At 38.0% G+C, this 14448-nt stretch overlaps 1 protein-coding gene across 13 annotated transcripts in view; it reads left to right on the top strand.

Annotated features, from left to right (window-relative positions):
• Positions 1-14448, top strand: part of PHC3 (polyhomeotic homolog 3) — a 32958-nt gene that overhangs the window by 12141 nt on the left and 6369 nt on the right. For 7 of the 13 annotated variants that reach the window (XM_085232651.1, XM_085232653.1, XM_085232656.1 and 4 more), the window contains 7 exons: positions 178-328; positions 584-837; positions 1603-1759; positions 5682-5796; positions 7067-7217; positions 7309-7540; positions 10753-13054. In XM_085232651.1, coding sequence (XP_085088777.1) covers positions 178-328; positions 584-837; positions 1603-1759; positions 5682-5796; positions 7067-7217; positions 7309-7540; positions 10753-10907 — 1215 coding nt within the window. In that variant the 3' untranslated portion in view covers positions 10908-13054. Of the gene's footprint in view, positions 1-177; positions 329-583; positions 838-1602; positions 1760-5681; positions 5797-7066; positions 7218-7285; positions 7541-7700; positions 8788-10752; positions 13055-14448 lie in introns of those variants that run through there. The other 6 variants (XR_014885422.1, XR_014885421.1, XR_014885423.1 and 3 more) reach the window with 5 other exon arrangements.

Genomic DNA, 14448 nt, shown 5'->3' on the forward strand with positions numbered 1-14448 from the left:
GTCATCATGATGCCCACAGAGTTTCTTGTCTCATAGGCAATTGAAAACTAGTATTTATTAAATGAGCATATTTTAATACTTCAACTAGTAATTAAAAAACAAAACAACTATTTTTATGACTCTAAGTATTAAGGTAGGCTGGAAATATCTCTAAAGCGATAGTTTGTTTGAATGTAGATTTACCAAGTGGAGAATGTATGTGAAGAAGAGATGCCTGAAGAGTCTGATTGTGTCAATATTGTTAGAACACCTACGCCACCGACCTTGTCTCCTCCAGCAGTAACCTTGGGGAATGGAGATGCACTTAATTCAGAAGAGCCTTTGTCGGGTGAGAACAAACGTAAAACTAAGGCAGCTGTTTTGCTTAGAACTTAAAGTAAAATGATGTGTTGATGAGAACAGTTTGGTTGTGGACTAGTCAATCAAGGAAAATCAGGTTTTGAGGGTAACTCTATAAACCTTAGAGATAAGACTGTGTTACAGGACTCTGGGTACTGGGCTGGGTGTGTTTGTATCTCTTTGTGTAATTCTGAGTGTATGCGTAGACCTAAGTCACAAAAATAGCACATACTTTGTTTTTCAGAGCACGCAGGACTACCTTCAGTGGCATCATCAGTCAGTGCCTCAGTAATTAAATCTCCATCTGATCCTTTGCATGCCTCTATCCCGCCACCACCTCTTCTGCTTCCAGCTGCAACAACGAGGAGTAGCAGCACGTCAATGCCCAATAGCATTCCTAGTCTAGAAAACAAACCTCCACAGGCTATTGTTAAACCACAGATCCTGACTCATGTTATTGAAGGCTTTGTGATTCAGGAGGGGTTGGAACCATTTCCTGTAAGTGTAAAAGTTGTTTTGAATTTTTTACTACTAATTCTTGAAATGAGCTATTTTTAAAGGTGGTTTTCTAGATGCTTAGGTCATTAAACTTTGAATATTTTTTCCAAATGTTGGCATGGACCTTTTTTCTGCTTGGTAGCTTGTTTCTTACAGCACTTCAGTTGACTTGTCTTACATATTTAATGAGAAATTGCGCTACTGTTTGGCTTGCTGGTATCACTGGATGGCAAGGTACTAAGTGAAACAAGCAGGCTATCCAGGGTGATTTTAGTCTAACATTTACAGTAACTTTGTATTATGCTTGTCTGTCTCCTACACACCTCAATTTAAGTGATAAATTAAACTTCTGAGATGATTCCTTGTATAAAGCACCCCTTTACCGAGCAGTAATGTCTGGTCAGAATTAGCGTTGAAAACTTTAAATCCCCTAATGGCCAATTTTAAAGCACTGAGCCTCCACTTTTAAAGGATATTATCTTCTGCCTCGTTAACAAATGTCATCTATCTTTTTTTTTCCTGTTCCTTCTTTTCTCTAGATTTAATATTTCTTCCTTTGTTGAATGTAATTGCAAACTCTGCAGGCGAGTCTTTGTATTTGTTTGAGAAAAGATGTGTAGAACTTTGATGCTTTGTATTGATGACTCGTTGATAAAAGAGTAGAAATGAAAGTGCTGATCTCAATTACAACTGCTAACTCACATATAGTATTTCCAGTTATTCATTCTTCAGTTAACCATTGTTGCTTTGCTTTTATTGCAATAGGTAAGTCGTTCATCTTTGCTGGTAGAACAGCCTGCAGAAAAAAGATTGCTAGTGGAGGGTCAAATCATGAGTGTTATGTGTGTTGAATCAGACTTGCAGAATACAAAACATGCAGACAACTCATCGGACACAGAGATAGAGGATATGATTGCAGAAGGTTTGTAGTTTTTGTTTAATATCCATTTTTTTCCTTAGGTCTGTATCTATTACAGAAACCCATCTTGTCTTTACATCTGGAATCTTCCTCTGATCTTTACACCATCTCTAACACAAACTGTTTAAAAATGTTTATAACTAGCTACACACAGCTAACAGCAGTTGCTGTGGATACACAGGAACATCAGGAAGCTGTGCCCTTGTCCTGCCTAGAATACAGTGGTCTCTAGCACACACAGCTCATGAGCTTGAAACACACAAGTTCCCCATGCAATATCGGAGGTGCTCATCATTGTGGATTTCTTTAGAACTCAGCAATTAAGTATTTTAAGTGTTATATCACTATTAGTGCTCAAGCCCAGGTGTAGGCAGCCTCATAAATGATAGTGAACAGAAATTAAAGCATGCAATGTCCCAGAAAAGCAAAGTTATTTTTTACTTCACTGTTTAAATTCTTCCAAAACTAGGAAGTCCAGAATTTTTCTGCAAGCTCTGTATCGTATCTTCCACATCTTGAGAGTTTGCACAGGGGCTGGTTTTGGTGACCTGCTAAAAATTTGTTGTAATTTATTAATACAGTTCTTAGTTTCATTGTCTTAAAATAGTTATTTTTCTTTTATATCAAAACCATAGTGAGCAGAGTAAGAAGGAACTGATCCTGAGCCTGCTACTCCTGCTGTCATGCGGAAAATGAGGCCACAGGTCTGCGTTGGAGCTGTGGCTGAAAAAGTCAGGGCTGTGTGCTGAGCAGTAGCAGGTGTTCCCATAGCTATGCTTCAGCTGCCACCCACAGCATGCATTATTCATTCTCACCTAATTAAAACAGTTTTTCTTATGGGAGCTTTAACGGTAGGCATACCAATGATGGTTTGTTAGGTACTGTGCTTCTTGCCTTGGTAAACGGTACTGAAGCACAGTGAAGAAATTGATTACATTTTTTTATGTCTCAGCAAACAAATCAGCTCAACACTCAGTCTTTCAGATTATTGGATTCTGGTAAATTATTTTCTAATGATTTATATCTACACTTTTCTGAGCAAGGATTGAAAACGAGTTAAAAACTCTGCTTTACAGTGGATTCTAAATCTGAGAGGAATATTTACTGATAGTGAAGTTAAATAAGCACTGTTGGACTCTTGAGGATGCTTTGTTTCACAGCTCTGGCAATGTGTGTTTCTGCTTGAAATGAAGAGTACTGTTTGGAGCACTGATTTTAATAAGAGCTGGTTTAGCTTGAAAGTTCATCACTGAAAAAAGGATGGGTTGCAGTCTTCCCATGCGTTCATATCTGTGCAAGAAGTAAGAAATAGTGGAGACAATGCCTGAAAAGAAATCATTAATTTCCTAGATTGTGTGATTGCATTTACTAGTGTAGTCTGCAGCCCTCAATATTTTGCAGTAGCAGCCTAATTTAGGTAAAGGATATTTGAAGTACTCTGCTCTGTAACTTTTGATTGTGTTGTAATTAAGATGTCTGCGTAGAAAAGTGAAGAAACAATTAATACAGTCTTCATTTCTTAATATAAAATGCTCAAAATTTGAGGCCCATACCTCATTTTTCATACAGGCATGGCAGGTGAAGTCTCAGAAAGTGAGCATCTGGCATACTAATAGTGCAAGGATGCAGTGTGACTAAATTTTTTCTAAACTTTTGTTTCATTTAATTCAAAATTTGTTATTTTTTCTCTGTACATGAATGGTGGCTTGGTCTCCTAACGGAGGCTTCCATTTAATTAGTTCTTTGGGAATCAAGTCCAGTGGTGTGAAAGGACACAAGAGGTTTGGGAAGGGTGGGGGAAGTCATCAGATAAATTGCATGACCTCATTTGACATTTTTGGTTGTGTTACAGTGCAGTGGATCTGTACTATTCTAAACAAAATGAGACTTGCCAATCTCTTAGCTCACGTAGCTTAGTAAATTCTATGTTGATTACTTGATTACTGTTAATTTTGCTTCATCCTATGTGGAGCAAGGGAAATTTTGGGTGTTCTTCTGTATCTTTTAGAATACTCATAGCTCTGTTGCAGTAGCTGCTGTGCCTTTAGTACAGTAGATATAAATTCAGTTTTGCTTTTAGTAGTTCTGAAGAACCTGTCAGGATTAATGCTGCTTTGTCTGTCAGATGCCAGACAGCTTGTGTGTTGTTTCATGGAATTATTCAAGCATTCATGTTTCTGTTTTCAGTTTTCATTCCTGGTAGTTGATGTTAGGTTTATGTACCCAATTTGCAGTTATTCATTAGATGAGTTAGGAGATACCCAGTATTGGGAGGTACCTACATTTGCAGAAGACAAGCAGAGGAGATTTTCTGATGCTAAACAAAGATTTAGATTGTGTGTACATGGTAGGTACTCCTACTAGAGAAAAGAAAAGGCTTTTAGCATCGGTTATTGCTTTAAACTGCTGTAGCCTTTTTCTTATGTAGTTTGTGGGGTTTTTTTGGAGAGAGCAATTAATTTGAAGGATAAATCTGCTTTTTAGTTAGCTTTGGCTGCAAACTTGGTCAGATTTGACATGTTCCCAATTTTAACTTGGGGCATGAGGTGGAGACTCGCAGTGTGATAACCCTCAGTCTGACACTGCTGGTGGAGTTTTTTTACTTCATTTATGCTTTTGAATCCTGGTACATCAGATATGTTATTCAAAGAATCATTTCAACCTTTTAAACTTCGTTGCATTCTAGTGCTTTTTGGTTTGTCACCCTGTCAGCTCACTAGTTAGCGAGCTACTGTTGCCACAGCAATGCTATAAATTCATAGTTAAAATCTTTTGTTTAAACCTTATGTGCATTTGCATTAGCTGACCCCAGTGCTGATCAATGAGTTTTGAACAAAAGATAGTTTGCATTTTTGCAACTAATTATGTAAAATTAAAAATAAAAATGTAGAAAATGCATAGCAAAAGGCAAACTATGTGAAATTGGTATAGGTAGATGAGAAATGGGGAAGAAATCTGTTTTGCTCACTGAATTTCTAAACAAATGTATTTTGTCCACGATTGCATCCATGTGGCACACCATTCCCTTACGTAGCTAAATGAAAATGTTACATTTTGTGCCAGTTTTGCTCCTAATTATGTATTTCATTGACTTATTGCGTAGGTACAAGTTTGTGGTACTTGATTTTTTTTTTCTCTTGCCAAAAATCAAATCGGTTTGCAGAGATGGTGGCATTCTTCTAAAGCATGTATCAGCTGTGCTCTGTCATTGGAGGAGGGTATAGGCATCCAGCATGTCAGTGCAAGGCAGCAGATGCCTCACTTCAGGGCTTTCCTAGGTCTCCTTTTACTAATGCTTCTCTCAGCAGTTTGAGTGCTTCCCAGAAAGCAGGAGAAGCATTTGCTCATCTCACCTGCATAATAAAAAAATACCCTGTCACAGCAGATCTTAAACTGATGTAGATGCTATAATCCTTTTCTTTCTTGTATGCACATTATCTTTGTAATGGATAAAACTGAATGCATTATTTGCTTTTGTAAGTGCTCCTTTTGGTTGTAGCTGTTGCTTATGCAAACAAAGTATTTACAGGTTTAATGCAGCGCTTCATTACAGGAGAGCTTGAATTTGGAGTGCGTGGTTCTCCTAACAAATGCTTTTAAAACAATTTGTAAGGGCTGTAATGTGTGGATTTTTTTAATTGATGGATGTGTCTGAGGGCATACTTGTTCATGGGTGGTTTGAAATTTAACAAACAGTGCTGACTAACTTCACTGAATAACTTAATCTGTGGTTCAATTTACTTGAGTTCTCTTTTGTGGAGAGTGAAATTCATGATTTTTGTAGTTTGGCATAATTTTCTGTTAATCAGAGTTCTTAATTATTAGATGTATTTTTAGACCTTCTGCATTTCTGCAGAAGAAAAGAAAAATTTGAACTCAATTTTGTCATTAAATCTGATCTCTTTCTGCATCAATCCTTCCTTAGAGGGCCTGGATGAAATTGAAAATGAACTCCTGAAGTGTGAATTTTGTGGAAAAATGGGATATCCTAACAAGTTTCTACGATCAAAACGATTCTGTTCTACATCCTGTGCTAAAAGGTATTCTATCTGTTATTTATTGTTATCTGATTAATGGAGTAGCACTCAAATAGTGTCTTAGGTAGAAAAATTAAGCAGCAGACTATGTGAGATACAAATGACCATGGTAGTGTATTTCAGGAAGATAAACTTACAGGTAAATTGTGAAGCTCTTTCAGAAGATGTAGTGAATGCAGATGGCCTTGTAGGAACGCTGATGGATATTTATGAAGGGTTGGTTAGGTTTGGGAACTTACCAGTGGTTTGTGGGCCACAAGTCACTGTATCTTTGTGATGTATTTTGCTGCTTGGCAATGTCAGAGACAGAACACTAGTTTGTGGGCTTTCTTATGGTTTTATGCAATGTGGGGGGAAAAACACTGAACTTCATGTGATAGAAATACATTTATCAATAATGTTCTTAAATGTTTTTAGTAACGATGTAAAATTCATTCTTTGTGTAAAGAAGAAAAGTAATAGTTATAAATGTAAATAATTCAATGTTTTCTAAAGCTTCTCCTTTCTTGAAAATGATGCTGCTTTCATGTCATTGGCAAAAGCAAATGAATGTTGGTTTCTCTTTCTCGTTGAGTTACTGTACTTTTTTATTGTGTAGATCAAGTGAAAACAAGTTATAATCAGGATCTGAATGTAAATCCTTCCATTGTTGTAGATGGAGAACTGGTATTTAATCCCAGACGTTTTAGAAATGGGGAATAGTTCTCTGAGGAATAGATTTAAGTTGCCTCTTAATTTTGTATTGATGTGCCTGGAAGCCACCTTTCTCTTATGTCAGCTGCTCTTTTCATATCCTCCCTCAGGCATTCCCATTTTAAGCAGTGGAACTGTGTATGTTTTCTTTGGTAGTTGTTGGGACTAGTATTGAAATTCTATTCAGGAGGGAGTGGGGCTTTTTTCCTCTGTCTTCATTTGACTGGCCGTCAGCTAGGTAGAGAAAATGAAAGCAAAAGATGTAATGTGGGGTTAAGCTCTCAGAGGATGTGTTAGAGAAGTAGAATTTGAGTATGTGATAAAATGCAAAACTGTTTTTATCACGGAATTTTTTTAGAACAGGAAGGATGGGTGTCTGCCGGGGGTGATATGGAAGCTATATGATCTTGTTTCAAGACAAGTGGTTAGAGCACATGGCCTTTTCTTACGTTTGTGACACCTGCTGTTGTCTAGAATTAGGCAGCATTTCTGTAGACAACGATGTCATTTTCTTGCTAAGTCGATTGAACTCAGTCCAAAAAACTATTAGTGCATTATTGAATATATCTTACTCCTTTAGGCACAGCCTTAGTTGCACTAAGAAATTTGGGCTGTTTGCATCAGACAAGACCAGTCGTTGGAATCGGAAGTCAGATAGCCAAAGTCTTGGGCGACGCGGGCGTCGACCGAGTGGCCCTGATGGGGCACCACGAGATCATTTTCTTAGACAGGTCTGTGGAATATTTGCTTAAAACTACGGCATTGTTTTGGGAATTGCAAATAAGATATAATAGTGTAGTGTATCTGTACTGTACTTTCCAGCTTCCAATTACCTATCCGTCTGCAGAGGAAGATATGGCTTCTCATGAAGATGCTGTTCCAACTGCGATGACCACCCGGCTGAGAAGACAGAGTGAGAGAGAGAGAGAACGTGAACTAAGGGAGCTAAGAATTAGGAAAATGCCAGACAGCATTAACTTGTTACCAGTGGTGCAGTCAGACCCTTCGGTATGGACTGTTGATGAAGTTTGGGCCTTTATACATTCTTTGCCTGGTATGTAATGTGCAGTTACTTGTTGCAGATTTTTAACAGTAAATCTCCTGGTTTTTAGCATCACTCTGAGGAGGAGGTGGCATGGTAACAGCACGAGTGTACTCGTTAGTTGGTGATAGAGACTGGAATGTGATTTGTTTCCTCTTGCTTGTTCCTTCAGCACAAATCCCGTGTTGATAGAACTAGTCCCACTTCTGCTGTTGCACCCCAGCTGATGGAGACAGACTAGAGGTGTTCTTCCCTTCAGTCTGGTTTCTCTCAAGAGGTCAGTAGAGAGATCAGACATGCTTCTTCCCCTTTATGTTTATTTCTTCACTTCCCTCCTTACTGCTTATTCAGAAGAAGCAAGAAGGAAGACCTGTGAAAAATTTGAAAGGCTTATCGTGATACAAATCACTACAAAGGAATAACCAGGTTTCTTCGATAAAGCTTAATTTTGTTTTGTTTTGCTGAAATGGAGAATCCCTATATAGGTTATATACTCTTATGATAAAAGACAAAAAAAGTAGTATCTGAGTCTCAGAAAAACATCTTGTTTCTCCTTATTTACACACGTCCTTAGCTCAGTATTCATGCTTGTCTTTTTATCATCTTCAGGTTATTTGGCATTTGTTTGTTTATCATTTCCTGATTATCATAAGCTTTGAAGTTTTACACCCCAGCCTTTCCCAGGAATGCCATTCCATCTGATCAGATATTGTAACCCTTCCAGAAGACAAGACAGGTCTCCATAATAACAGTCATCTGAGAATCTTTGTTGTTTACCCATATAACTCGCATGTCTAAACATTGAAACCTAGCTTAGACTTCTTCCTAATTTTCTACTATTTTCTGGAATGTTGAACCATTTTGCTGTGTATCCATTAGGCTAATAACCTGAAAGAAGTGTACCCTTATTTGCTGAAACACATGCATGTGTATGGCCAGCTAATTTTTTTTTAACATAGGTCACACAAAAAATTGAATTAGAGATGTTTTAAATCAACCTTTCTTCTGATGGTTTATAAATTATAGTTAAGGTATGTTATCTGCATCTGGGAACTTTTGTGATGTCTGAGAAACAAGTGAAGTTCCTTAGGTTTAAGGCAATGTATTTCTGTGTTTTACTGGTGTTACTGGAATATGATGACATTGCTGCTGTCTGTATTTTACTGGTTTTATACTATGGAAACTCCAGTTAACTCCAGAACCCCCTGATCCCAGGTTCTACAAAAGAATAAAGGATTGTTTGTGTCTTAAAAATGTAACACGTTATAAACACAATTCATTTGCAAGCATGAAAACAAAAATATTATCCTTAAAATGTGGTTTCTATTTTGAAACAATTACTTATAGAATGTTTTGTCAACTGCTGAATATTTTCTATTTGTTTTGCAAATGAGTTAATCATTGAATTTCAACACTTGATTTTTTTATGTACACAATGAAAAATTATTAGTTACTAATTTCTATCCACATTAAGACCAAGTTCCTCTTTAGAAAAAAAAAATTAAAATATTCACAGCCTGTCAGAATTTTTCTGTTGCATAGCTACATTTGTATTTTGGCACTTTGGAGTTTTATTCTGTCAGCTTCTCTATTTCAGAAATGTTAGGGACATCCATTTTAATTTCCTGCTTGTTTTCAGTCTGTAAGCTGAGTTCGAGCTGTAGCATCAAGTGTCCTCATCAGAATTCTGAATGCCTCTGGAGTCTTGGAAGAATGTAGATAGCAGGGCGGTTCTACTGTTACGTCCTCCCCGTGAAAGGGCCAGCAGCAGTCTAAGCCCCAGCAGAGCAGCTCCTTCCTTCTTTCTGTAGTTGCAAGGTTAATGTTCTCTTCCATGTCTCCCCTTTCTTAAGTAACTGCACAACTAATTGCAAAAACAGCCAGGTCTGATTGGAGGGGATACTGAAGTCCATTCAACTTCCATCTTTTGTTTTTCCAAAGTGACTTTGAGGAAAGGTTGTGGGTTTTTAAAGAAAAGCAAGTGCATAAAGCAAGTCCTGTTTAAAAAGAAAAACAAGGCCTCAAAAACGAATGTTCTGTCTTTTAGGACGATTTTTGTTTCTAAATATAAAAGCTTCTCTTGTAAGTGGTGTGCCCTGACAATCACCGTGCTCTAGTCTCATGTTAGACAAACCACAATACCTATCACAGGAAATACTTGGCCTACACAGGCTTTGTGAATTGTCAGCAAACCTTTATAATGTTTGCTCTTGTCTGGGGTGAAAAAGTTCTTCCAAAAAATGCTGAAGAAAAACCCCAAAAAACAACAAAGAAGAAAACCAAAATGCCTTTGTTGAGAAATAACTGAAAAAAGGAATGGAAAGTGGAGCCTAAACTAAAATCTATGAAAGGCTTGAGACGTGTGGAAGAACCATTGGACTGAGAAACATGAAGGTACTGAAACCAGGAAATGTGTGGCTGTGGCGAGTGAAGCTTCAAATAAAGAATGGATGATGAGTGCTCTTACTGACATTTAGATGTTTGCCTGTTTAACAGAGGTGCAGAAAAGGCAGCTCTTGAGCAACTTTTTGTTTCCATGGTGTTGTTCAATGGAAAGGAGCCTTCAGCTCATTTGAGCAGTCCAGTCCAGCTCCATTTATTGTGTTGTAGGCCTCAGTAGTCTGAGCCCAGGTTATTTTGTGTCCAGAAGGAGTTTACCATTTAAAGAAAAAATCCAACCAACTTAAAAGTTGTGCTTGATGACAAATGAACTATTGATAAATGTGCTAGTGAGATAGTTGTGCTAAAGCCTGCAAATCAAAACTGTTTGTTTATCTTAATGGAGTTAGCATCTTTTGGAAAATGTAGGTAAGTGAATTTTCTCTTTGAGATGTAGCTAACAGTAGAATAAGCACATCTTTTTATTGTTTGAACAAATCCATGTGAATGGTGGCTGTTTTTGTGATATCATCTGTTTCTTCTGATTGCAAGACCATGGGAACTGTTTTTCTTAATGAAATGAGAAAATTGTCTGTGCTAGGACTTGAACTTTCCAGTAAGTAATTCATAAGTAGTTATGGTGTAATTAGATACTGTAGTAAGTATGACTTTCGTATTATCTTAGAAGTTCTCGTTGTTATGGAACTCCTTCATATACTGTGGGTCCCACAAGGTAAAGAGGTAAGCTCTGGGAATTGTGTATCTGTAAAGCTCAAGTATGGACAGTCACCTTTGTCTAGGAATGCACATTTCTAACCCAGCAATTCTTTTTCTGTTCCCTTTAGGTTGTCAAGATATTGCGGATGAATTTAGAGCACAAGAGATTGATGGACAAGCTCTCCTCTTGTTGAAGGAGGATCACCTTATGAGTGCAATGAATATTAAGCTTGGACCTGCGTTAAAAATCTGTGCACGTATCAATTCATTGAAAGAATCGTAGGGGGTGAACGTGGAGGTTTAAGCAACAGTTACTCTGTGATTAAACCAGCAGTAATATGCCAGTGACTTCAGCATGGCATGAGTGTTACTGTGATGTTTTGTTGAACATCTGGGGTTTTCCCCCAACAGACTTGAGAGGGGGGGAAAAAAAAAAAAGAAAATATTCTGCTGATGATATCATGTAGTCCTTTGCAGGTTCCAGCAATTAATAAGTTCATGGTAAAGCCCAAATAATGCATTGAGTTAAATTGGGAGTTCATGGGAAAACATGAAGTGAAATATTCTGTTAATATTCTTTTAAATATTCCCCAGTATGTACTTGTAAGTTTAAGATCAACACCCCAGCACCCTCATAACCTAAACACCATTTACATTTTCTTGCTGTATGTCAATTACGACTTTTCCCACATACAGCAGTTTTTGGACTGAAATAACAGAAGAGTCCACAGACCCTGTGGAAGCACTAATAATGGTAAAATGCTATGCATTTAGTTGTGCTCTCTGAATTTCTTTTAGTCTTGGGCAAATTATTTGTATGGAGTAGGTTGGCAGCCTGTTTTCCTTGTATAGACTTACCTTCATCTCTGCCACTGTAGTATTTTCTTTGTTTGGGAATACTATAAGCCATGTAGGCTCTCATTAAAGTCCTAATTATCAGGCTACTGAAATGCAATGGCATTACACTCTTGCCAGAGCTAACTGAAGCACATATATTATTTTACTTCTTGTAAGCTGCTGTGCACTAAGAGGGCATTAAGATGTTAGGCTTCTAGTTCTGCATGCTGCTAGTTAAACTAGACCAGCAGTTCTCAAATGCAGATCCTGGTGTGAGAACACTCAGGTTCCCAGTGCCTAAGCATGAGTGGTTTAGTTAGTTCTGGCTGCAACTTATGCTGAGAGAAGTCTACCATAAAGACTGGAGGTAGAGAGAAGGGATGGCATAGCTCACAGCCTCTTTTTCCTGTTACCATTTCATCTTCTAACTTGTCTTTCCTTGTAGTGCATTCCCATTGCCTCACTGGAAGCTTCCAAGCACCTCTTTGTCCACTGACTAGTGTGAGCTGGGCTTGCAGTAGCCTGAGGAAGGAACATGATGAGGAACTCTGTGTAGGAGCAGCTGCCATGGCAGTGGAAGAAGCCTAGAGCTGTAGGTGAGCAGGAGGAATGTGCCCCTTCTAGGCAGCGCTGGGAGAAATCTCTAGGGCTCTGTTTGTGCTTCTGGCAGGAGACTTTTGCTTGAATGCTGCAGACCCAGGCAGTGGGATCAGTGTCTTTCTTCACTCTCTTGTGTTTTGTGTGGAACAAATGTTTCCCCACTTACTGACACCCTCAGAGATGGGCTCTGAGGCAGCAGCACCTTCTCAATCTTTGCTTCCCATTACCTGTGTAAAGAAGCTCTTAGAGAAACTTTGCACCTTGTGTTCCTTTCCTCTTGCAGCTCCACTCCCCTTATGTACAGGCCTAGCTCCCTAAGCTCTCCTAGAGGGAAGGAAGGGTGCGTGTGCTGATAGAGTTATTGTGTATATATTGGAATATGTGTATGTGTCTGCAAATTATGTATTTTATATTTTATGCAAATTGATGCATAATACATGAGTGTGTAGGGTCTGCCTAAATATTTCCCTAAATATTCCTGAAAAGAAAAATTGATCTAAAATTTGAGAACTGCTGACCTAGATCAAAAGGGGTGAATGCACTTACACTGGCTGAAAGGAAGGTTTGTGACAGTTAGACTAATATGTGTAGTATGGAACTGATGACCTTAAAGAGTCCATTAGGATTGCAGAAAAAGCTGTGCTTTGTTTTCCTTTAATCAGATATTTTTTCGTTCTTTTAAGAGACCTTCTCCTGTTATGTTTCAGAGATCAATGTTAGAATCGATTCTTTTCATTACAACCCCCTGAGCTTTCTGATAGTGGATGTTATTAATTTTTATCAACCACTGAAACTCCAAGTTAGGACAACCCATTGCTGTTACATGCTAATTTATGGTGAGAGCCGTAATCCAAATGGCACTAAAGGCTTTGGAGAATTAACTGATGTCTGGGTTTGTTTTGGAGGGAAGTTGCTAAGCACTTTCTAATTTGTCTGAGGTTTTTTTTCTGTCTTCAGTTACTGTTGTCAAATAAACTTAATTGTGAAGGTTCAGTGTTTGGCAGTGTTCCTTTGAAAGATTCTCAAATGATGGAGGCAGTAGGTTCTCATTTGTAGCATTTCTGTAAGATACGCCATGTAGCATATTTGTAACATAAGTTTGAAAGAATATGTTCTGTTTTAATGAGCTAATTGAAGACTGAAGATATCTTTAGATATTTATCTTTTGGCTTCTGTCTAAAAGTTTTATTATTTTTATATAAAAATGTCACTGGCTAACTTTTAACCTGTCTTCTGATTGTACTGTTATTTGGCAATGTAAAAAGTAGGTGTACTTGAGTGTGAACTGATAATAGCTAAAGGCATATTTAAAAATGTGGACTTATGTTGTGAGTCTTATTTAAACCTGCAGTTAATCAGTGTTATGTGCATGAGAATTCCACGATTGTTTTAATTTTTGTTTTATGAGGCAGCTTCCAGGAGAACTGCAGCTCGTGTTTGTGCACAACTCTTGCTAATCACTGACAGATGCCAGGAACCCATTGCAGACATGATGAATGCACGTCTGCTCTGGTTCTTCTGGTGCTCTACGTTCTCTGTGGTTTTGGGAGAGCCACAGATAATGAGTTATGCTTTAAGTATTCATGAATGCAGCTAAGGATGTGGGCCTTGTGCATATTGGAAGGTTTTTTGTTCAACTGTTTTCACATTACTTAGGACTTCAAATCAGATACAGCTGTAATAACCTACCCTGATAGAGCAGCACCCATATTAGAGTTTGCCAGTATTGCTGTGCCATTAAAGCCTGTTTTTAAAAAATCATGCCTGTACACAAAAATTTTCAAGTGCAACTAAAGTCTATTTCAGAAACTTTGGAATTTACTCAAAAGAACAATAAAATACTTGGAGTAATATTCCTCCAGAACAACTTTGCATACCAATTGCTTCTGTTTCTGTTCAGGTCAGAGATTTTCCCAGGCTTGTGATACCATTTTGCATAGCTTTCCCCACAAATTAAGTTCACCCCACTTTCAGAAGAGAAAGTCTTGCTGATTGTAACTGATTTAAGGTGCTCCCATCACACGGATGTGTATGCTATAAATCCTTTTCATTTGTTGTATTTCATGGGACTTTGTGTTCTGTGTTCAGATTGCTGCTGTGGGCTGTGTCTCACAGTAATCCCTGCTATATTTCAGTTCCTGTAGAAATGAATGCAGGTTGCTGTAGGATCTTAGCTTGAAATGGAGATGTGTTGGGTGGCTTTTTCCCTTTTTCTCCATCAGCTTCCATCCTACTTTACTTGGTAATTGAAAGTGCAGCAGTAGCTCAGGGCAGCTTTCTCAGAGCACTGAACTGAACCTGACTATCAAGATTTCTTCCAATAGAATTACAACAATTGCTTGTCTCGGATTCAAAATGTATTTTGTGCTTTAAAGAAATGCACCTGG

The sequence above is a fragment of the Meleagris gallopavo genome, chromosome 11 (assembly GCF_905368555.1).
Source record: "Meleagris gallopavo chromosome 11, MGAL_WU_HG_1.1, whole genome shotgun sequence".
Taxonomy (NCBI): Eukaryota; Metazoa; Chordata; class Aves; order Galliformes; family Phasianidae; genus Meleagris; species Meleagris gallopavo.